General features: G+C 40.6%; 1 protein-coding gene across 1 annotated transcript; it reads left to right on the top strand.

Annotated features, from left to right (window-relative positions):
* Positions 1–9,890: 9,890 nt before the first annotated feature.
* Positions 9,891–12,168, top strand: LOC106766188 (chalcone synthase-like). Its single transcript, XM_014650939.2, has 2 exons — positions 9,891–10,361; positions 11,165–12,168. Exons 1-2 carry the CDS (start codon positions 10,184–10,186, stop codon positions 12,166–12,168), a joined length of 1,182 nt encoding a protein of 393 aa, XP_014506425.1. The 5' UTR covers positions 9,891–10,183.
* Positions 12,169–23,743: the final 11,575 nt, after the last annotated feature.

Raw genomic sequence — 23,743 nt, 5'->3', positions numbered from 1 at the left:
TTTATTTTTTTCCCTTTTAGCTATAGCTTGTTCCCTTTTGTACAAGAAAGTTTTCAATGAATAAAGTAACTTTATTTCGTTTCCATTTTAACTATATTGCCTTCACGACCACTTAAGTGATCTTCATTAAATATCTCAATTACTTTGCTAAGTTTTTCTACCACAGTCTTCGTATGGCCGCTTGGGATTTCTAGTGAGTAGTTCACTAGAAGACACAAGTGAGCTGGTCACCTGGCTTCCCGAGATTGCTAGTGAGCTGGCCACTAGAAGACCATGTTAGAGTGCCTTCGCTTGACCGCCCGGGATTACTAGTAAGTAGTTCACTAGAAGACAAAAGTGAGCTGGTCACTTGGCCGCCTGAGATTGCTAGTGAGCTAGTCACTAGAAAACCATGTTGGAGTGACTTAGTATGGTCGTCCGGGATTGCTAGTGAGTAGTTCACTAGAAGACAAAAGTGAGCTGGTCACTTAGCCGCCCGGGATTGCTAGTGAGCTAGTCATTAGAAGACCATGTTGGAGTGTCTTCGTATAGCCGCCCGGGATTGCTTGTGAGTAGTTCATTAGAAGACACAAGTGAGATAGTCACTTAGCCGCCCGAGATTGCTAGTGAGATGGTCACTAGAAGACCATGTTGGAGTGTCTTCACATGGCCGTCCGGGATTCCTAGTTAGTAGTTCACTAGAAGACACGAGTGAGCTGCTCACTTGGTCGCCCGAGATTGCTAGTGAGTTGGTCATTAGAAGACCATGTTGGAGTGTCTTCGTATGCCCCCCCAGGATTGCTAGTGAGTAGTTCACTAGAAGACACAAGTGAATTGGTCACCTTGCTTCCCGAGATTGCTAGTGAGCTGGTCACTAGAAGACCATGTTGGATTGCCTTCGGTAGGCCGCCCGGGATTGTTAGTAAGTAGTTCACTAGAAGACAAAAGTGAGCTGGTCACTTGGCCGCCTGAGATTGCTAGTGAGCTAGTCACTAGAAGACCATGTTGGAGTGTCTTCGTATGGCCGTCCTGGATTGCTAGTGAGTAGTTCACTAGAGGACAAAAGTGAGCTGGTCACTTACCCGCCCGGGATTGCTAGTGAGCTAGTCAATAGAAGACCATGTTGGAGTGTCTTCGTTTGGCCGCCCGGGATTGCTGGTGAATAGTTCACTAAAAAACACAAGTGAGCTGGTTACTTAGCCGCCCGAGATTGCTAGTGAGCTGGTCACTAGAAGACCATGTTGGAGTGTCTTCACATGCCCGTCTGGGATTCCTAGTGAGTAGTTCATTAGAAGAGACAAATGAGCTGGTTACTTGGTCGCCCGAGATTGCTAGTGAGTTGGTCACTAGAAGACCAAGTTAGAATGTCTTCGTATGGCCGCCCGGGATTGCTAGTGAGTAGTTCATTAGAAGACACAAGTGAGGTGGTCACTTGGCCGCCCGAGATTGCTAGTGAGCTGGTGACTAGAAGACCCTGTTGGAGTGTCTTCGTATGGCCGCCCAGGATTGCTAGTGAGTAGTTCACTAGAAGACACAAGTGAGCTGGTCACTTGGCTGCCAGGGATTGCTAGTGAGCTGGTCACTAGAAGACCATGTTGGAGTGCCTTCGCCTGGCTGCCTGGGATTGCTAGTGAGCTGATCACTAGAAGACCATGTTGGAGTGTTTTCTCATGGTCGTCCGGGATTGCTAGTAAGTAGTTCACTTGAAGACACGAGTGAGCTGGTCACTTGGTCGCCCGGGATTGCTAGTGAGTTGATCATTAGAAGACCATTTGAGATGGTCACTTGGCCACCCAGGATTGGTAGTGAGTTGATCACTAGAAGACGATGTTGAAGTGTCTTCGTATGGCCGCCCGAGATTGCTAGTAGTAGTTCACTAGAAGGCACAAGTGAGCCGGTCAATTGGCTGCCCGGGATTGCTAGTGACCTGGTCACTAGAAGACCATGTTGGAGTGCCTTTGCCTGCCGCTTGGGATTGCTAGTGAGTAGTTCACTAGAGGACACAAGTGACCTGGTCACTTGGCCGCCCGGGATTGCTAGTAAGTTGGTCACTAGAAGACCATGTCTGAGCGCCTTTATCCGGTCATCCCAAATCGCTAGTTAGCTAAAACTTGTAACGTAAAATTGTTGGCAGCAAAATCTGATATTAATAATAATAAATGGAAATACATTAGACATTGACACTCAACTGAAATAATACTTAATATGTGTCGAGTTCAAGGTGTTAGGAAAAACTTTGTCATTTAGATGCTCCACTCGATATGCTCCATTGTTCAGATTCTCTCTCACTCGGAAGCATCCTTCCAAATTTGCTGCCAATTTCCCGTGAGCTTGGTATTTCCTAGCTTGACCAGTTTTTGAGCATACCAAGTCACCTTCCCTGAACTGGCGAGATTTAACCTTCGTGTTGTATCGCCGAGCTACTAACCTTTTCTGAGCTTTTATATGGACAACTCCTATGTCTCGTCTTTCCTGAAGGGTCTCCAAATTCATTCTCAATTATTCCTCGTTGACTTCTAGGTCAGCTATCTTTCTCCTTATGGTTGGTTCACCTACTTCCACGGGCAACATCGCATCAGTGCCATAACTTAAGTTGAAAGGAGTTTCTACCATAATTCTGTGCGGTGTGCACCGGTATCCACACAACACCTCCAAAAGTTCATCCACCCATGCACCCTTGCTCTCGCCAAGTCGCTTCTTTGACTCTTTAACGATCGCTTTGTTTAACGCTTCCGCTTGACCGTTTGTCTAAGGATGTTCTACTCAGATGGTTATGTGCTTTATTCCCAAGCTTTGATAGAACTACACTAATTTCTTGTTTGCAAATTGTCTCCCATTATCCGTGACGATGATCTTTGGCAAACCAAAACGGCACACAATTTTCCACACGAATTTTTGTACCTGTGCTGTAGATATAGTAGCAAGTGGTTCAGCCTCCACCCACTTGGTAAAATAATTGATGGCTACCAAAAGGAACTTCTTTTGAGCTCTGCTGGCTAGGAAAGGTCCCATGATATCCATTCCTCATTGGGCAAATGGCGAAGGAGATGTCAGGATATGAAGCTCGGTGGTTGGTAAATTCTGCATATTGTCGTGCCTTTGACAGCTAAGACACTTTTGGACGAAGTCATTGTAGTCTCTCTCCAAGGTGGGCCAACAATACCCTACTTTTAATACTCGAGCCCTCAATGCCCTTTTGCCTATATGCATGCCACACACACCTTCGTGTAACTCCCTTAGCACATAATATGCCTCCTCCTAGGAAATGCACTTGAGTAAAGGCATTACAAATCCCTTCTTATACAGCTCTTTGCCAATCAAAACATAGCACGCTATACGCTTGGCATCCTTGGCCAAAACATGTTGTCCTTCATCCTGCTCACTCATTCGCATCATGATTTCATACCTCCAATCTTCCCATCCTGGTTCCACTGACACCAACATGCAGTCTATGGTTGGTTTTGTCATGATTTGTCGTACTATCGAAGTCAACTGCCTGCTATCTTTTCCCTTGGATAACTTCGACAAAATGTACGCCCTTGTGTTCTCCTCTTGAGGGATGTGTGTTACCTTGATTGTTTTGAATTGTTGTGTTAAGTTCGTGGCTTTGTGGAAGTACTGAAGCAGTTGATCGTCCTTGATCTGAAAATCACCCTTCATCTGACCAACCACTAGTTGTGAATCCGTTCGACACTCCACAGACTCCGCTTCCAAGTCTTTGGCCAACTCCAGCCCGAAAACCAAAGCTTCATATTCATCCTATTTATTGTTGATCTGGAATTGAAAGATGAGGGATTGTTCCACCACTAACCCGTTCGGTCCCTCCAAGACTACTCCAGCACCTCCTCCTTTTCTACTGGCCGACCCATCAACGAAGAGCTTTTAACGTTGCAAAGCATTCTCTTTGCTAGGCAACAACTCTGATGCGAATTCTGCCAAATGCTAGCCCCGTACGGACCCTCGCGGTTCGAAATGAAAACCAAATTCTGACAACTCTACCGACCATCTGAAAATCTGACCAGCTAAGTTGGGTTTCCTTAGTATTTTTACAATGAGGTGATTGATTCGCACTACCACCTAGTTGTTCTGAAAGTAAGGTCTTAGACAGCGTGACGTAGTCAATAATGCCAAAGCGACCTTCTCGATCTGCTTATATCGCACTTCTATTTCCTTCAACACCCTGCTCACGAAGTAAACGAGCTTGAAATCTGGTGCTTCCTACGTTAGCGTCGCATTAACTATAGTGTCGGTAACTGCTAAGTAGAGCTGCAAATCACTTCCGTTATCTGGCTTTCCCATGATCAGTGGGCTGGCCAAAATTTTCTTCACATCCACGAATGCTTCTTCGCAGCTTGAACCCCACTTGGAGGATGAATTTTTCCTCATTATGGTGATGATTGGTTTTGCCCGCTCGGCCAATCTCGGAATGAAGCGTGATAAAGCAGTTAAAGGTCCCACCAAACGCTGCACCTCTTTCAAATTCTGGGGGCTCCGCATTTCTAAGACCGCCTTACACTTGTCAAGATTAGCCTCGATCCCACGTGACATTAGCATTAAGCTTAGGAATTTTCCAGTGGGTACACCAAAGGTGCACTTTACCGGATTTCGCCGCATGCCATATCTTCTTATCTGCCTAAATACCTCGGTTAAGTCCTTGACGTGCTCCTCGACCGAACAACTTCGCACCACCATATCATCTACGTAGACTTCCATGCATCTCCTTATCTACCTCGGTTAAGTCCTTGTCCATCAGCCTCTGATACGTCGCCCCTGTATTCTTAAGCCCGAACGACATGACATCATAGCAATAATTAGACTTTTCTGTGATAAGAGCAGTCTTTTCTCGGTCCGAGTAGTACATGGGAATCTGGTTGTATCCTGAATAAGCATCTAAGAAACTGAGTATGACATATCCCGAGGCTCCATCTACCAATCCATTAATGCTAGGTAGTGGGTAGGAGTCTTTAGGATAGGCTTTATTCAAGTCAGTGAAGTTAATACACATCCTCCATTGTCCATTGGACTTCGTAACCATAACAATATTTGCTAACTAAGTGGTGTATTTGACCTCTCTAATAAACTAGGCCTCCAACAACTTTCTAACCACCACTTCCACCACCTTATGTTTTTCCTCTCCCATCCTTCTCTTATTTTGTGCCATCGAACGGGCGTCCTTGAAGATTGCCAGTTTATGTGACATTACACTAGGGTGTATCCCGGGCATATTAGATGCTGCCCATGCAAAAAGATCATGGTTCGTTTTCAATAACAAACCCACAGTGTTAACTTGTTCGGGCGTCAAACTGGTTCCCACAAACGTATTTTATCCCTCCAATTTTCCTAGACTAAAGGGTCTCGTTCCCTCTTGTGGCTCCATCCTCTCCTCCACATTAACTCGAGGGTTTAAGTCTACTAACACAACCTCCTTTCCCTTACCTTCACGCTTGAGAACAAGTGGTTGCACCCTCAAGCCTGCCATGTAACATTCTCTGGCCATCTTTTGATCGGCTCTAACAGTACAGATAATTTCGTTTGTCGAAGGATACTTCATTGTCAAATGTGGTGTGGAAAGGATGGCCCCAAAGGAATTTTAACATGGCTTCCCGATCAGTACATTGTATGGTGTATTTGCCTCCACCAGCAAGTATCTAATCCTTATTTCTTTAGCCCCCTTGTCCGTTCCAAAACTTGTTCTCAAATCCACACACCCTCGGGTGTCAACCCGTTCTCTAGCGAATCCCACAATCTGCTCGTTGTAGGGCACTACCAAATCCTCTGACAGATCCATCTTTTGAAAGGTTTTCCAATAAAGTATATTGACCGAGCTACCTTGGTCAATGAGGACTTTTCTTACACCATACCTAGCAATGATTGCAGTTACCACCATCGGATTGTCCTGATCCGGATCAGGGGCATGGAAATCCTTGTCAGAGAAAGTGATACTTGGCATCGATCGTCTAACTACATTTACATTATTCACACTCCTTAGCCCCCTCAAATGCCTCTTCCTTGCTGATGAGGTAGAACCTCCTCCCATAAAGCCTCCTGAAATAATATTGATATGGCCCTTGAGAGGCCTCTTCGCGCTTCGACTTCTTTCTCGTCGAACATCCTTCTTGTCTGAATGATGGTCTTTCATTGGTGACTTCCTTCGGGCATCTCCTCATACATACTTTTTCAACTGTCTCGCCCTTATCAATTCCTCCATTTTGTCTTTCAAAGCAAGGCAACCCTCAGTGTTATGGCTAGTATGTCTGTGATACATACAGTACCGACCTTTTTTGCCGTCCTGCACATTATGTTCCTGCCTCGGGGGACGTTTCTCGGTTTGCATCGCCACCTCAAATATCCTGGTAGGTGGTGCCCCCAACGGAGTATAGCTGCTAAACTTGTGCCCCTTTTGCGGATCTGGTCGACCTCCTTGCCTCCCCTCCAATGCCGGCTACTTTCGCTTTTCTCTCCGATCAAATTTATGGCTTCCTGGCTGCATCATCGCCTTCTTCTGACTTTTTTGAAAAGCCCTACTAGACGCAAACTGTTGGCTGAACATCTCTCTCGGAGTTTCAAACCTGTCGATCATTCGAGGTTCCAACAAGTGGAACCAGTCTAGAGCCTCTCCCTTCAACGACAAGGAGTATAAAACAATGACACATAATCCAAATTACCAAAAAATTGTTAAAAAAATATTATTAACATATATCATGGTAGTATTCTTATTTCTATAATATTCCTTAGGGTTAAATATGTTTTTAGTCCCTTTACTATCCAACATTTTTGGTTTTAGTCTCTCTTTCAAAGTAAGGTACATTTTAGTCTTCCTCCTTAAGGAAACTTTAATTTTAGTCCTCCAAAACTAACACCGTTAAAAACCAGCTGATGTGGTTAACGTCTTGCCACGTCTGATGATGCTAATGTTTTGATGCTAACGTTTGCCATGTTGTATTTTTTAATGAAAAGTCAAAACCCAGCAATGTGATGAAACTTCCAAGCTCCATTTTGAACACTTTTCATATCAAAATACATTACAAAAATAGAGATCTCTTGTGAACATCTCATTTAGCAACACAGATATCATTAAGTTAAACAATAAAAACAGAGAACAACTCATTCTTGAATTTCTTCTTTTCAATTTAAACAAATAAAAATCATTTTTAAATGAAATCAATGAATGAAACTTCCGGCAAGTCAAGTCGCCGTCGTCAACAGCTACGCCTCCATGGGAGCTTGCCGCCTTCGTGTTGACTCACTGACAAGTGTACCAGATCGTTTCAAGTAATATAATTGGTAAAACCCAATATTGTTCTTCCCAAGAGACTCGAAGGCCTTATCGTTCATGCAAATTGAAATCGTAAGACTTGTAAAGAAAATTAATTGGTGGGAATGCAAAAGCACAAAATAAACATGCAAATGTTGTTGATTCAATTAACGAGAAAAAGACTATGGATGAATGGAGTTGTTGGGGGGTTTACAAATTCATCTTATCCGCTCTCTCTTATCTACTCCTCTTATTTAATTTGCTTTACTATCTAATTGTCATGCAAACTTTCTTAGTCTACCCTTAACCCGATCCCTCGGTGAAAAGAGCCTATTACTAATTACTGGCTTGCTATCCCTAGCCTCCCCTAGTAATTAATAACGTGTTAAGAACAGAAGCAAAAACAAATTATCGTCCTACCCCCCTATCCCTAGGTGGTATTGCTTAATCAAGGAATTTCTCACCAGTTCATGACAGTACTGTACGTTCTGTATCAATAAAGACAAACAACAATTATCGAATGAGTTAAACGATAAAAGCTTTAAGCGTAGATGAGAACCTAACAATTGATAATCAAAGCATACGACAAGCATATAAATAAACAAGAGTTTCAATAAAAGAGAGTTTCAAAAGATTACATTGTTTCCCCCAACAACAAAAGGGCTTAATTCACCATTGTCATGGTGAACTTAGATGAAAAATGATGGAAGAATGGAAAAGAAAATCCTAAATAGGATAAAAAGGAGCCTAAGCATCCAAGATATCTTCTCCATGGAGTGAAAATTAGGTCTGACCGCCCTCTTCTGTCAAAAGAATGATTCTAAAGTTGCAATAGGGCTATTTATAGTTGAGGAGCGTCACAGAAAACAGGCCCAAGCCCAGCAGACAACCGCCCGGCGTCACACTTATGTCGCCCGACTGTTTGCCCATAGTCGCGCCATCGCCCAGTGGTGAGTTCCGCCGCCCGTCGGTTTGTCTTTTACTGCAAAACCACCCAGCATCATCGCCTGGGTGTCAGACAGTGGCTTCTCCTCGCATTTGGCCGCCCAGCGGTGAATTTTGGCGCTGGGCGGTTCCTAGACTTTTCTTTTCTTCATTTTTCTTCCTCTTTCTTGAGTCTCAGACCTTCATCTTCAATCTCATTCTTCACTTTCATAAAAAATGCTACAAAACAATGCAAAACAAGCATAATATCACTAAAAACAGCTTTTGACTCTTAACTGACTCACGTTATGTGTTTTGCTTGATTCTAAGCTCATTCTAAGTCTTAAAGGGTGTAATTTGGTCTCAAATGACATATGAAAATAACTGTTTTTCAACCGTTATCACTCTGCGGCACTAAAACGCGATGTCGCACATAAACGCCATTGAAAGCCGCCACCTCATCGCCTTCGTTCTCATCCAAACTCCATGGATGCCACTCAAACGTAGAAACAGAAGCCCAATAGCGCCACTAGAAGCCTTTTCATGCACCATCTCCGAACCACCTCGCCACTATCCATGGCAACCTGGAGGAAATAGAAACCAAGCCAGAAACGTAGAAACAATGTTCGCTCCAACCAATCGCGAACCACGGCCAAGGGAAATCCCAAATCGTGAGTGCTGCCACGAACCCTAAATCGCGTCGTCACCACCATGAGCTTTTTCTCCATAGATCGCGATGCAGACCCTGCAAGAAACCGCTTCGCAGTTTGAGTCGAGCCACCATGACAACGATGGCAGCACCTCCATGGACGCCGCGACACCACCATCAACATGCCCTATAGAGAGAACCAGAAGAAGGGACAAGATTTTTCCCCTTTCCGATTTGGGATCTACGACTGTAATTGACTCCGATTTTGGATCCCACCATGGAAGCGCTGTCGGCGGCGAACCTTGGAATGGTTCGGTGATGGTGGTTGAATCATACAAAAGCTTCCCCATTGTGATAGATGAATGTGTGTGGATATAGATTTCGTCTTTTTTATATTCAAAAACAAAGAATTCAGGTTTTCTTGTGAACGTTAAGATTATTATGACCTTTAACACCATATAAATATATTCTATTAGTATTTAATAATACCATAACCAAGGTGATGAAAGAAGGGAGAATCATTCAAAGTGGGAAGTATGATGAACTTTTGAAAGCAGACCTGAATTTTGGTCCATCTGTGGCTACTCATGAATCTTCTTTGGATATTGCAGAGTCTAGTGACAAAGGTGATGGTGATTTGATTCAGTCTCCGAAACTGACTTGACTCCCTTCAAAAGAAAAGGAAAAACTAGGTGAAAAGCCACTTCAAAATCAAAGATTGACTCAGTTGAAAAAGAAAAAAATGACATGTCATTACACTATTAGTCAGATCAGCTGCTTTTAACGGTGTTAGTTTTGGAGGACTAAAATTAAAGTTTCCTTAAGGAGGAAGACTAAAATATATCTTACTTTGAAAGAGAGACTAAAACCAAAAACGCTTGATAGTACAGAAACTAAAAGTATATTTAACCCTATTCCTTATCAGAGAGTCCTATTCTTATTTCTACAATATTCTTATCACACGACAATAAATATATCCGAATCCAACTTAATTTACACAATTTTGACAACGAAGAGATGTGAAATGAAAATTAAAGTAATCCTGTGAAATCTATATTTAATTACATTTTTTTTTTGGTGAGATAAATAAGCAATGGATAGAAAAAGAAAAGACGTAGAGAGGATATATAGCTATATAAAGACAATTTCGATAAACCAATGGCATACATGAAGTGCAAGGGACTTCATTTATTTTGGTAGATTTTTGTTCTTTCTTTCAGTAAGTATTATATTGCACGTGACGGACACCAACCCCTTTACTGCAGATGCATGGATATTACTGAGAAGACGTTATGAAAATCTGACTATAAATAGATGACAAGGGATTTGTGGTAATCATCTTATACACTGTAATCGTATAAACCTTCTGCAACCAAATGGCACATTTGTATGAAATCCGAGAGAAACAAAGAGCTCGTAGCCCAGCCACCATACTCGCCATTGCCACTGCAAACCCATCCCACTGCATTTACCAATCTGACTTCACTGATTATTACTTTCGAGTCACCAAGAGCGATCACATGACTGATCACAAGGCTAAGTTGAAACGCATATGTAAGATCACCATAATTTATTATCTATAAATTCATTCATTCGCCATCTCATCATTATAACACTCTCACTGTCTTTCCATCGATACTTTTACTTCTTCTATTTTACATTATCAACCCAAAACCTGCGCAGCCTTGCCTTTGTGCATCTGATATATAAACCCACCGTTTCATGCAGACGTGAAAAAGTCTAAAAGTCTTTGTATACATTAAAAAAGAGGAGTGATAATCTTTTCATGATTATCCAAACAAGAAAAAAAACAATCAAAGGTGATTTATAATATTTTATTTTATTATTGGAAAATACTTTTTTAACAATTTTTTTAATAACTTTTTATTATTTATATGTGATGATTTATAATTGATTTGTTTCAAGTATTTTTTTAAAAATAAATTTAAATAAACTAATAAAATAAAGAGGAACACGGGACACATGTTATCATAAAGATATTAGGAAAAAATATACAAAATGTTAATGAGTATTGGATTGTCTGTAATTTTAAAGAATGGCTCTGTCATTTTTTTTTTCTTCTTTTAGATATCTCTTTATAAATGGATAGATAGGCGTCCTCTAAACACACATACCTATTAAAATATTCTTCTTTATTGGTTTTTATTTCATTATATATTAAATAACAAAAATAGTATATTATAAGTGATATAATTATATAGTTTTGTGGTGCTTCTTTTTACTATTTTGAAGTATTTTCCTATCACTTATCATATTTTAGTCTCTTTAAATTGGGATAATAAAAGTGATTTTAATTTGAATGAAAATTGAGGTAAGAATTTTTGTGACAAGAACAGGTGAGAAGTCTATGATAGAGAAACGGCACATACATCTGACTGAAGAAATGCTGAAAGAAAACCCGAACATAAGCACTTACGAGGAACCATCGTTGAATGCACGACAAGACATACTGGTTGAGGAGGTTCCTAAGCTTGGTGAGAAGGCAGCATCTAAAGCCTTAAAGGAATGGGGCAGGGCAATAACAGATATTACTCATCTCATATTTTGCTCCACCTCGGGCATAGACATGCCTGGTGCTGATTACCAACTTGTGAGGCTCTTAGGCCTTAAACCATCCACCAAAAGGTTCATGTTATACCATCAAGGTTGTTTTGCTGGTGGCACCGTGCTTCGTCTCGCAAAAGACCTTGCTGAAAATAATGTTGGAGCACGCGTTCTGGTGGTGCGTTCTGAGATCACAGTTGTCACCTTTCGTGGACCCTGTGAAACACACTTGGACTCGTTGGTGGGTCAAGCACTATTCGGAGATGGAGCTTCATCAGTGATCGTGGGATCTGATCCTGACACAGCCATCGAACGACCACTCTTTCATCTTGTTTCAGCATCTGAGACGATTCTTCCAAATTCTGAGGGGGCAATTGAAGGACACCTGCGTGAGGTGGGGCTAACCTTCCATCTTAAGGACAACGTTCCTCATTTGATCGGAGATAACATAGAGAAAAGCCTTGAAGAAGCCTTTCACCCACTCGGGATCAATGACTGGAACTCGTTGTTCTGGGTTGCGCACCCTGGTGGCCCTGCAATCTTGAAGCNGATAGAAGNAANGCTTGGGTTGAACCCTGATAAATTGAGAGCGACGAAACAGGTTCTGAAAGAGTATGGAAACATGTNNAGTGCATGTGTGTTGTTTATACTGGATGAGATGAGAAGATGGTCCTTGGAGGAAGGGAAATCAAGTACTGGTGAAGGACTGAAGTGGGGTGTTCTATATGGGTTTGGCCCTGGCTTGACCATGGAGACCATTGTTTTGCATAGCGTAGCCATAGACCCAAAGAACTAAAACCTAATCATTTTGTGTGTGGATATACACTTATACATCAACTATAATAGAATAGAATAAAATAAAATCACGTAGACGTGAACAACATATACAAACTACTTTATTACTTATGTTTCTCGTTATTATCTGGTATAGCTTTGGCTAACCCTAGCCCTTGTGATATAATAAAGAAGCTTGGTATTTGAATATAGGTAAATTATTTTTCTATAAATTACTCCCTGTCCAATATTTCTTTCTTTTACACAACCAAATAAGATAGTTCTTTGTATTGAATTTCTGTTTTCAACCTTTTACATATAGTTTTCGTAATATCAATACTTGTTTTTGAAATGTGCACAAGTTGTCGTCTTCTTCCACCATCCTTTAAAATCGGGTGTGAGGCTTCTCTTCTTCCTCCATTTCAAACCTGCGCCTCTATTCCTGATACACTGAAATAGTTCGGTCTCTCAGACCTTCTGGTGTTTCATCAGCTTGATGTGAATTTGTTGCATTTAATAACAATCCATGTTTCCATTTTCATCTTGAGTTAATTTGATACTGATTTTTCGTGCCCTATGACTACAAATTTCTTGCTTCATTCTTGCATGTATTTTCTTAATGGCACTTGAAAACTGTAAATCAATATATTCTTAACAAACAGATTTCTATGAATACAAATACAAAATGCAACCTAGGCTCTATGTGACCTCTTTCATTGTTTGTGAAACCTATATTATATGATATTGGTAAAGTGTTTCTGATAAAGCTGCTTGTTAAGTTGTATGTATTACTTTCTTTCTCCTTCACCAACAAATACAGAGCTGCAAGTTTAGCAGATTCAACAAAAAGGAATTATATAACTAATCTAAATATAAAATTAAGCCAAAAGAGAATAATAATCAATTTCTTTTTTGTTCGGATTAATCCTAGTTTTATAATTGGCTTCTTGATGGGTGAGTGTATATGAGCGCTAACTCATTTTCTATTCTGTAGTGTTCTGTTTTGATCAGGTTCTAGGAATTTTCAACTCAATTTTTATTTTTCTTTTACGTTTACTCAATTTTGCTGAAATGAAATTTTTATCATACTTTCATTTTTATTAGTACAGTTCTAAGAAAGAAAGATTAGTTGAGGTCCAGTATGTAGCGATCATATATTTAGCCAAAAAATAAAACCAAGACTATGATGGACCCCTATCAACATATTTGCTTTAATTATTTGGCTGATATGTTTGGTCTCGATTCTTTGTCTATAAGTGAAATAGTTGAATCCGTGTCAGTTGAGTTTGAAAGGTCAAGCCTTCTTAGCCGTCTGATTTTATTGTGATGGATGGTTGAGATTTGACTTTGGAACCGCTTTTTCAGACTATAAATATGGTGGGGGACCGCTCTCATTATCACACTTGTCTTCTTTATTCTTCAGCTAATCCTAGAAGAATTTTCCTTGCAAGTAACTATCTCTTCTTCCATATGATCAACCGATGAGTCCCCCGGTGATGGTCAGGGGTCCTTTATCTTGGGCTCCGCTGAGTTGAAGCTGAAGGAGCTGGGGAGGAGGAAGAGGCAGAAATAGAGTTCGACACTTTTAGAGAATGGGCCGATGCCACTCTTCCTCCTGCCGTCATTGAGTATGATTGGGCTCCCGATGAGGTAGGCTTATATGTGGCCTTCTACATTACTAGTGCCTCCTTGGAGTACTTCGTTAGTAAAGTGAGTATATTGACCAGCACAAGGGATGGTGAGAATATCATGCTGACTGTATACCGAATGAACGAACGGGCATGTCACGAGCGAGAAGGTCACGATACTGATTTTTTTCTATGTGTATACCACCTTGTTCCATGATCTCGGTGTTTGGCTTCCTTTTACAGAATTTCAAAAGGGAGTTCTTCGTGCACTGAATATGGCTCCAACTCAACTTTACCCGAATGGGTGGGCATATGATAACGGTTTGAAACACTGTTATTTGTTATGTGATTTTGATACTAAAAGCACCCTTTTTCACTTAGAAACTTGCTTGGACTCGCGTGTTTTCAATAGATTGTGTGAATATGAGATTTGAGATTGATTTTAACAGTTTTCGAACAAATTCCCCTTGTTTTGATAGAAAATGAACCAATACTAGAAGAAGATTGAAAAGCCAAGAAGATGGAGCTAAAAAAGGGTCAAAAAGGCACCAAGAAGGGAGAAAACCCGAAGCCCAAGCGACAGGAACGAAAAACAGTGCATCCAAGACCAACGCTGGTCGCCCGAGCGACGGACGCCCGAAGCCTAGGCATCCAAAACTGGTGCCCAAGCCTCACATGAACCTCAATTCACGCTTGGGCGAGCTCCCTGCGACGCTTGAGCGTGATTTCACGTGGATCGGGCCCTGATTCTGCTCTGATTTGATTCTTTTGGACCGAGCCGCACTTTGGGACGCGTCTGACATTATTTAAAGGACCCTGGAGCTTTAAGTTTTGCATCCCTGGCATAAGAGAGCATAACAATACACTCCTAGCCAATTCTTAGTCTTCCATTCTTCTTTCTTCTCTTCCGTTGTTCATAGGTTCCCCCATGTCTATGGGGAACTAATTTCTATTTGTTGTTGGGGAATGATGTAACCTTGTAAACTCTCATGTATTTAAATTGATTCTTAATTCTACATGCTTTTTTTTCATTAATTGTTAGAGTAATTTATCTGTTCTTATTGCTTGCTTATACAATAACATGATTTGTGAGTTGCATGAGTGTCGACAGGTTCCTTTCAATTCAGGTCCTTGTTAAATTACTCCTAAGGGTTATATTGCTCAAACATGAGGGTATGGGTCTTAGTCGTCTTAACCTCTTGATCTTCACATCTTTTTACCAGGAATGCTAGGAATTGTATGTGTTGGTATCGGAGGGGGTATGGTTCGAAGAGTATAACGCAGCGGAATAAAACTTAGAGTAAGCGTATAAGCGTGTTCGGTCACAAAAACAGTTTCTTTATCAGTTTTAAATTTCTTGTAAAACTTTTATCGAACAGTTTGAGTGCTAAAAGATTAAGGAGTGTAGGGAAGAGAAAAATCACACAAATGATTTTTATACTGGTTCGAATCAAAAGATTCTACATCCAATTGTTAATCACTATAAAAAGTGATTAACGTTTTTTTTGTGCCTTACCACATCAGAATAAATCCTGGGTATCTCTTTCACCGGTGAAGGATAAGCAACTGTTCACTCTGTTCAATACTTCTTATAAGGAATTTAATACGAATTTCTTTAAGGTATCAATAAAAGAGTATGGTCGATCCAGCTTTTACTTCGATGACGATCGACCCAAATTTCCCTTCTACTTGACCGAGCATCCAAAGAAAGTTGTTTCATGGGCCAAGTCTGCGATGACCCCCGATGAGCTAGAAGTCGTCAGCCAGCTTAATCAGCTTTATTGAGTCGTCATTTGTAACTTATCTAAATTTTCTTTCTTGTTTCAGATCTCTTTGGTAACATGGAGAAAAACAAGTCCTTTTTGTTAATGATGGCTCGACGAAAGGAAGAGCTCAAAACGACTCGGGAGGGAACTTCTTCCATCCCAGCTCGGCCTATAGTGTTCGAGGTCGCTCCCTCTCAAGTCGTGAATCTAGCTTTGAAAATAGCCTCAGAATCGCAACCTTCCTCTACTCCCACTGCAAAACCTAAACTTGAGGGTGCTCCTCGCACAAGTGGGGGGAAGAAGAAGACTTCCAAAGAGAAGTTCGTCTCTTCGAGCAAGAGAAGCGAAAGGAAGATTCCCGAGGGGCCTTTGATCACTAGGTCGTTTGATCTGAATGTGCCTTGAATATAATCTCGATCCCGGGGAGAAAAAACCTTTTAAAGGAATGACCACTACGGAAGCTTTGGATATGGCTTACGAGCTGAACGTTCGGTCAAACTTATGTATGGCTTTCGCCGCAGGATCCGCTAAGTCTTTAATCGCTGAGGAGCTGGAGATCGCCACACAGGATTTAGAAAATTCCCAGAAGGGTAACAAGGATCTAGCTCGTGTCTAGAAGCAATCCTGAAAGAAACTGAGGATGAGCGGGAAAACGCCAATGTTGCTATGAACAAGGCCCGAAGTAATGCTCAACTGTCGCAACGGTCTAATGATCATGTTAATTAAAGGGATGCACTGGCTCTCAACCAGGAAAGGCTGATAACTGAGAACAAATTTTTGGGTGAAGAAATCTGCAACGAGTGCCTTACTGGGTTTTAACAAGGGATCGCCCAATGCCATTAATTTTTCCAATTGCCACTAGACCATCCCTTCCTGATGATGTCGAGGCTCCAACACCGATTAGTCCTCTCATAATTGATGCGCCCCAACCTCTATAAGTTATCGAGGATGGTGATGAAGAAGTCGTTGAGGTTGAGCTTAAATATTTGCAACAGGAAAGATTTTGATAAGTGTTTTGTTTAGCTTACGTAGGCATTTCTGTTTTTGGGCCTTTGGGGCCTTTTCTGTGTATGAATCTTTAGTACGAACAATCAGGCTACTGTTTCCTCCTATCATTTCTTTTTCTTTATTATGTTGTAACCTAACTATCCTTCGCAAGCATTTTTGAGCATTCGCTAGACTTAGGTGCAAATTTGGTTCGGACTTGTTTCTCATTGAACGACAGTCTGTAGAAGTTTTGACTTACTCCTAGGTTGAGCGGGAAATGCTAAGAGTTCTCTATGAAAGCTCCCTCCGCTCGAACATTAGGTGAATTCGCTTTGGAATCACCGAGCAACGTGTTGTAGGAGTTCTCTTTGAATCTCCCTCCGCTCTAAGTTCCGATGAATTCACTTTAGAATCACCAAGCAGCGTGATGTAGGAATTCTCTTTGGAATCTCCCTCCGCTCTAAGTTCAGGTGAATTCGCTTTAGAATCACCGAGCGATGCGATGTAGGAGTTCTCTTTGGAATCTCCCTCCGCTCTAAGTTCAGGTGAATTCGCTTTAGAATCACCAAGCAGTGTGATGTAGGAATTTTCTTTGGAATCTCCCTCTGCTCTAAGTTTAGGTGAATTCACTTTAGAATCACCAAGCAACATGTTGTAGGAATTGTCTTTGGAATCTCCTCTCGCTCTAAGTTTAGGTGAATTCACTTTAGAATCACTGAGTGGCACGATGTAGGAGTTATCTTTGGAATCTCCCTCCACTCTAAGTTCAAGTGAATTCGCTTTAGAATCACCGAGCGACGCAATGTAGGAGTTCTGTTTGGAATCTCCCTCCGTTCTATGTTCAGGTGAATTCGCTTTAAAATCACCGAGCAGTGCATTGTAGGAGTTTGTTGAGATTGTTGATAAGGGAAGCACTGGTTTAGCTAACTTTAATCTCACAATGCTTTAATCACTCTGGTTTTTTATGATGACAACACATTATTAAATAGACATTTATTGTAATGCGTTACGTGTTCTGTTCGTATTGAAGATATATTCTATTGAACATGTTTTGTATTGATTTTGATATTCGAATGCACATTCTCTGAGCTTATATTTGTTACATCATTTATGGCTGCATTACATATGTTTTTGAAGAAGAAAACCACATGCCCTTTTATGAACTTACATTGTGTGGCATAACTGCAAGTTTTAAGTCGACTTCATTATGAAGTAAGTCGATTAAAACTCATGACTATGCACAAATTTTCAAAAGCAGTGTTGTGAGTGATTTTGCATTGAAATGTTTTTCAAACTAAGCTGATGTGCCTAAGTCAACTACATGCGCAGTGGATCCGACTTAGTTAGTTCTTTGTTTCAAATTCTATTAATGTGTGTGTGTACAGTAATGACTATATTTCAAAAGTTAGTTAGAGCATTGATGATAGTCAACTGTATTAAATGCAAAATTAATTTGTCTGTTACTGACTGCTACTTTTTGACTTATATGTTATAACTGTCTAAGGATAATCGAATGTATTAGTAGCCTAGTGGACTACAGAAGCGTTTGATTTATAGAAAACTATAAATAGATGTGCCTTAATTGATAACAAAGACTTTGGTAATTCTAACACTTTCATTTCTGATTTAAAGATTGTGATCTCTGAGAATTTGCTCCAAGCACTCATCAAGAAGACTGTGGGGATCTATCTTTGAAGAGGTTCTTTGAAGGAGAAAGGTTTTCGTGCTTATTGACTGATGACATCTTGCACATTGTGGTGCGCGTCTATTGATCAAGATTTCTCTCAATCTTTGTAAAGATTGTGGTTGTTATCCTGCTGGGATTGTAGGGGGTTTGACTCGTGGAGTCTAGACACTTTGAGGATTGTTCAAAGTTGGTTAAAGATTGTAGAAGAGGGGATATCGTGTTACAGAACTTTGTTGAGTGTATTGCCTATATTTTGGTTAGAGGGTTAGAGAGGTGTTTTATATTTTTGACGTGGAGGTCTCTATAAAATCCTTGTTGTAAAAACCTTGACCATTATAGTGCATTTGCTTTCGGATTGTGGAAGGACACTGGATGTAGGCATTGAGGCCAAACAAGTATAAAAACCTGCGTTTGAATTCTCTATCCTTACACTTTTACATTCAATCTACTTTACTGCTTTCGTAGTCTACTCTGTATTTTCCATTACACTTACATTTTTCATTCCTTGAAACACTCTGATTTTGAAACCTCACCAATTCACCCCCCCTTGGTGTTGAAACGAAGCCTACCTGTTTTCCAACAATTGGCACCAGAGCTAGTTTTCAGAAAATATTTGAAAAACTAGTTGACTTAGCTTTTTCTTGAATCGACTATATACCTGGGAATGACTTCTAATTTTCGTACTTTTGGTGAAGGTGCATCTACAAATATACCACCTCTATTTGCTGGTGAAAATTACCCTTTTTGAAATATTAGAATGCAAATATTTCTTGAATTCGTGGATAGAGGAATTTGGGATGCAACCTTGAATGGTCCTTTTGAGCCTACTCATACTGTTGATGGAAAAACTATTTTAAAAAAATTTTCTGAGTGGTCTCAAGATGAGAACAGAAAAGGAGAGTATGATGTCAAAGTTAGAAACATCATTGCCTCTACACTAACTACTGATGAATTTTTCAGGATATCTAAATGCAAATCTGCCAAGGAGATGTGAGATGTCTTGGAAGTCACTTATGAAGGAACTAATGAAGTCAAGAGAGCAAGGAAGAATTCTTTGATTCAGGAGTATGAACTTTTCAGGATGAAGGCTAGAGAAACAATCTATGAAGTCCAGAAAAGGTTCACACACATTGTAAATCACCTTATGGCTCTTGGCAAAGTCTTTGAAAAGGAAAAGATCAATATCAAGATTTTGAAAAGTCTTAGCAGAAGCTGGCAACCCAAAGTCACAACAATCTCTGAGTCCAAAGATCTCGCAAGCATGAATATGGCTACCTTGTTCGGCAAGTTAAGAAAACATGAGTTAGAACTTGGTAGATTGAAGGACGAAGAGGAGATTGAAGAGAAGAAGTCCATTACTCTGAAAGCAACAAGCAAGAAAACCTTAAAATCTGAGGAAGAATCAGATGCAGAGATGGACAACAAAGAATTAGTGACCATGGTGGTAAGAAAATTCAGTCGACTTATGAAAAATGATGATCAACTTACTAACCATGCAGGTCACAACAAAGCCGGGAAAGCTCACAGGTCAAGCGTTGTACAATGCTATGAATGTGGAAAAGAAAGACATATCAAACCAGATTGTCTAGACCTGAAGCCAAAGCAGAAGATCAATAGAAGGTTTCCTCAAGACAAAAGTAGAAAACAGAAAGGAGCCTACATTGCTTAGGAAAACAGTGATTCGGAATCTTCATGTGGTGAAGATCATGATCAAGAAGAGGAGTCTAACATTTGCTACACGATTGGAGCATCATTTGTCGACTATGACAGTGACACAGAGTTTGAGCAAGAACTGATTAAAGTCAAGTATGATCTAGTGCTGCTGGATGCATACAAGGAGATTCATGTTAACGCTATGTGACTCCAGTATAAGGTCAATCAACTCTTATAGGAAGATTATGAATATAGAATCAATAATCTTGTCACTTATAATGAAAAATTACATAAAGAACTAGATGAAACCTTGATGTCTGCTAAAGAGATTAAAATTGAAACTGTTACAGTAGAAAAAGTTTGTGATAATTGTCATGTTCATGAGAAACATATAGATTACTTGAATAGCATGCTAGCCAAATTTACTCAGGGTAAAAACAACTTAGATGTTGTTTTAAAGTCTACTGGCAGAGCTATTAACAGACAAGGCATTGGTTTTAAAGCTAATTCTAATAGGTCCAATACGAGAAAATTTTCAGATTTAAGCAAACCTGTCAAACATGCTTGCTTTTAATGTAATTGTGTTGGTCATACTATTAGAAACTGTTACTACAGAAGAGTTTGAGTTCCAAAAGGATTATATATGTGGATTCGTAAGGAACATTTGACTTCAACTATTAATCAATTACCAAGTTCAAATGGATACTTGCAACAAAAACTTGAATTGATTTTGCAAGGTCACAAACAGGAGCAGTGAGAACTCAAGGATGATCTACAATTGCTATACCAAACATCTTGAGTGTTCATAACTGGTAACGTGTATTCACCTTACTGCATCATGTATGAATAGATTGATTGTGTGAAAATTGATTGTTTGTTGTTTGTTAGATTAAGTGGTTGAATGTTTTGTTTGAAAAATGTCTTTCACGACTTTTAGTCAACTCTATTATGAGCTCAGTCGACTGTGTATCTTTGTATGCATGTATCCCGTTTTGAAACTTGTCACACTGAAGTCAACTTCGATTTTATTAAAATCGACCGCGTGATCTCTGTGTTGTTGAAATTCAAATCCTTTAACATATCTTTCTTTGTGCCAATTTTTTATGAAAATCTTTCCCTCTAAAATTGTATAGTCGTGCCATATATAAAAAAAAACTAATATGAAATCTTCATTATGCTAAGCTTATTTGTACTCCCTGATTCATCATTTTCTCTGTCACTCTCTCTGGTTCATATTTCTCGTCTTTCAAAGCAATGGCAACAAGCTCTACACAGAAGAAGCATGTGAAAACAGTGGCTTTGAAGAGCACTAGAACGGTTTTTGAATTGGAAGGATGGATTAGTGATATCGGTTTAAAACAACGTTATTTGTTATGTGATTTTGATACTAAAAGCACCCTTTTTCACTTAAAAACTTGCTTAGACTCATATGTTGTCAATAAAATGTGTGGATAAGAGAGTTGAGGTTGATTTCAATGGTTTTCTAATAAATTCCCCTTGTTTTGACAAAGAATAAGCTAATACTGGAAGAAGAAGTGAAAAACCAAGAAGATGGAGCACAAAAGAGGCTAAAAAGGCACTAGAAGGAGGGAACACGCGAAGCCCCAACGACCAGGAGCGCGAAGCAAGCATCTAGAATTGACGCTCGTCGCCAGGGTGGTGGCTCCCGACGCCCGGGTGGTGGCTCCCAACGCCCGGGCGGTGGATGCACGTAGCTTGGGCGTCCTAATCTGACGCCGAGGCCCTACATGACTGCCAATTCTCGCTCAAGCGAGCTCCCTGCGATGCTTGGGCGAGATTTCACTTGCATCAGGCCCTGTTTCTGCTCTATTTTGTTTCTTTCGGACCGGGCCGCACTTTGGGACGCATTTGACACTATTTAAAGGACCTTGGGGCTCTAGGTTTTGCATCCCTGGCAGAGAAGAGCATAACAATACACTCTTAGCCAATTCTTAGTCTTCCATTCTCTTTCTTTCTTCCATTATTCATAGAGTTCCCCCATGTCTATGGGAAACTAATTTCTATTTGTTGTTGGGGAATGATGTAACCTTGTGAACTCTCATGTATTTAAATATATTCTTAATTTCATACGCTTTTTTCACTAATTGTTAGAGTAATTCATCTATTTTTATTCTTGCTTATTGATGAGTCGATATTTTATTAATTTCACTTAGTTTATTGTACCGAATTTAATCAAGGAATTGTGCTTAAATGTCCAGTATTTTTCCGTTTTCACTAATTGTGCTTAATTTGACCAGAAATTCGAATTTTAATTAATTAGAATTTTCTGAGATAATTATTTGCATTATTATTTTCAGGGAAAATTTTGGAAATATAATTTGGGAAATTTAGAGGTTGAATGAGAGAATTCAATTCAGCCCAAAGGATTTATTTTGGACTCATTAGAAAATGGTGCAACATGTTGAAATTGGGGGTGCACACAGCAAGAAAAGGGTGAAGCAGCCCACATGAAAAAAAAACAACACGCTACTACACGTTACAGGGCCCCTGCGGATTGAATTATGTCTGCTTCGATTGGAAAGCACTACGTTATGGAAGTTTGCTTACAGGCTTAAAGCAAAACACCACATGGCCTGCACCCACTAATATTTTTTATCCAGCTGCTTGGAGAAAGACTTTATGCACGTGGATGATTTGTTTTGTGAGGAAGATCAAACTGATTTCATTTGGAAAGAATTTGTATATGGTTACGGACCAAGGCAACACCTTGGCAGCCACGGTCCAACAGCTCTACTGCAGCACATCCAGCTTTGAAGAGGTGCACACGTAAAGTCCAGCCAACACCTCCACGCACTTGACGGCAGTTTCGTTCCATCACGATCCAGCAAGCCTTTACCCGCTCCACGTAGCAGCTGCACCCGAGAGATGAGTAGCTGGTTGCAGCGTTCCTTTTTGGGCTGGAGAGTGCTGTTACGGCCCATGTGCACAAGGAGGTGCAACAGCCACGTTCCAGCCTTCTTCACGGTACAGCAAAGCAAGTCCTCCAATCCACACTTCACATTCCAGCTGCTTTCAAGCAACACACATTTGGGCTTGGAGGTGTCATGGTCTTGAGCTGCAACGTGTACATTGAACAGCACAAGCTTCACAGCCCAGTAGAAAAAGCAACCAGCGCTGGTGGAATAAAAGATGGAGGTGCTTGAAGAATTGGTTGGCAACACCACGACCCAAAAGAAAAGGATGGCAGCAAGCAAAGATGCTGGCAGCAAGGACGCACTCAATTGCTTGGAGAAGCACCTGTCGTTATTTTTGCTGTAGCAGCCCAACATCAACTCTTCCTCCACGCACACTGCAGCACCGGCTTTGGAGCAACGTTCCCAGCAGCAGCGGCCCACATTAAATGATGTTCAGATTCGAGAGGAGGTGCAGCAAGCTGTCACGGTCCAACAGCTACACACCCAGACAGTTAGCTTCACGCACCCACAAGCGAGTTGCAGGCCCAACCCTATTCACTTTTGGAAGCTGGCAGCAAAACTGGCAAAAAGAGGTCTGGGGATCGCTGCTTGAAAGGGAGCCGCCACACACACTTTAAAAAAAACACTATTACATTGGAGGATGAGGGATTATGGATGAGAGCATCAGCTGCCACTCTCGGAAGAAGAATGAAGCATTTATCTTGGATAGGAGAAGTGACGCACACGTGACACAGCTTGGAAGGCACACGTTGATTCTACTTTTTAGGCAACTCTTCTTTTGTTTAATAGTTTGATTGTTGGTTTGGCTAGAGCACGGTGATATTATAAGCTGATATATTTCCTTTCACTTTGAATATTATAATGATTATCTACTTACATTGCATTTTAATAGCATTGTTGATTCAAACACGCAAGTTAAGATTAAAAGCTTATTTCCGTT

The sequence above is a fragment of the Vigna radiata genome, chromosome 7, assembly GCF_000741045.1.
Source record: "Vigna radiata var. radiata cultivar VC1973A chromosome 7, Vradiata_ver6, whole genome shotgun sequence".
Taxonomy (NCBI): domain Eukaryota; kingdom Viridiplantae; phylum Streptophyta; class Magnoliopsida; order Fabales; family Fabaceae; genus Vigna; species Vigna radiata.
The sequence above is the reverse complement of the archived record's forward strand: the minus strand, read 5'-3'. Positions and strand labels throughout refer to the sequence as shown.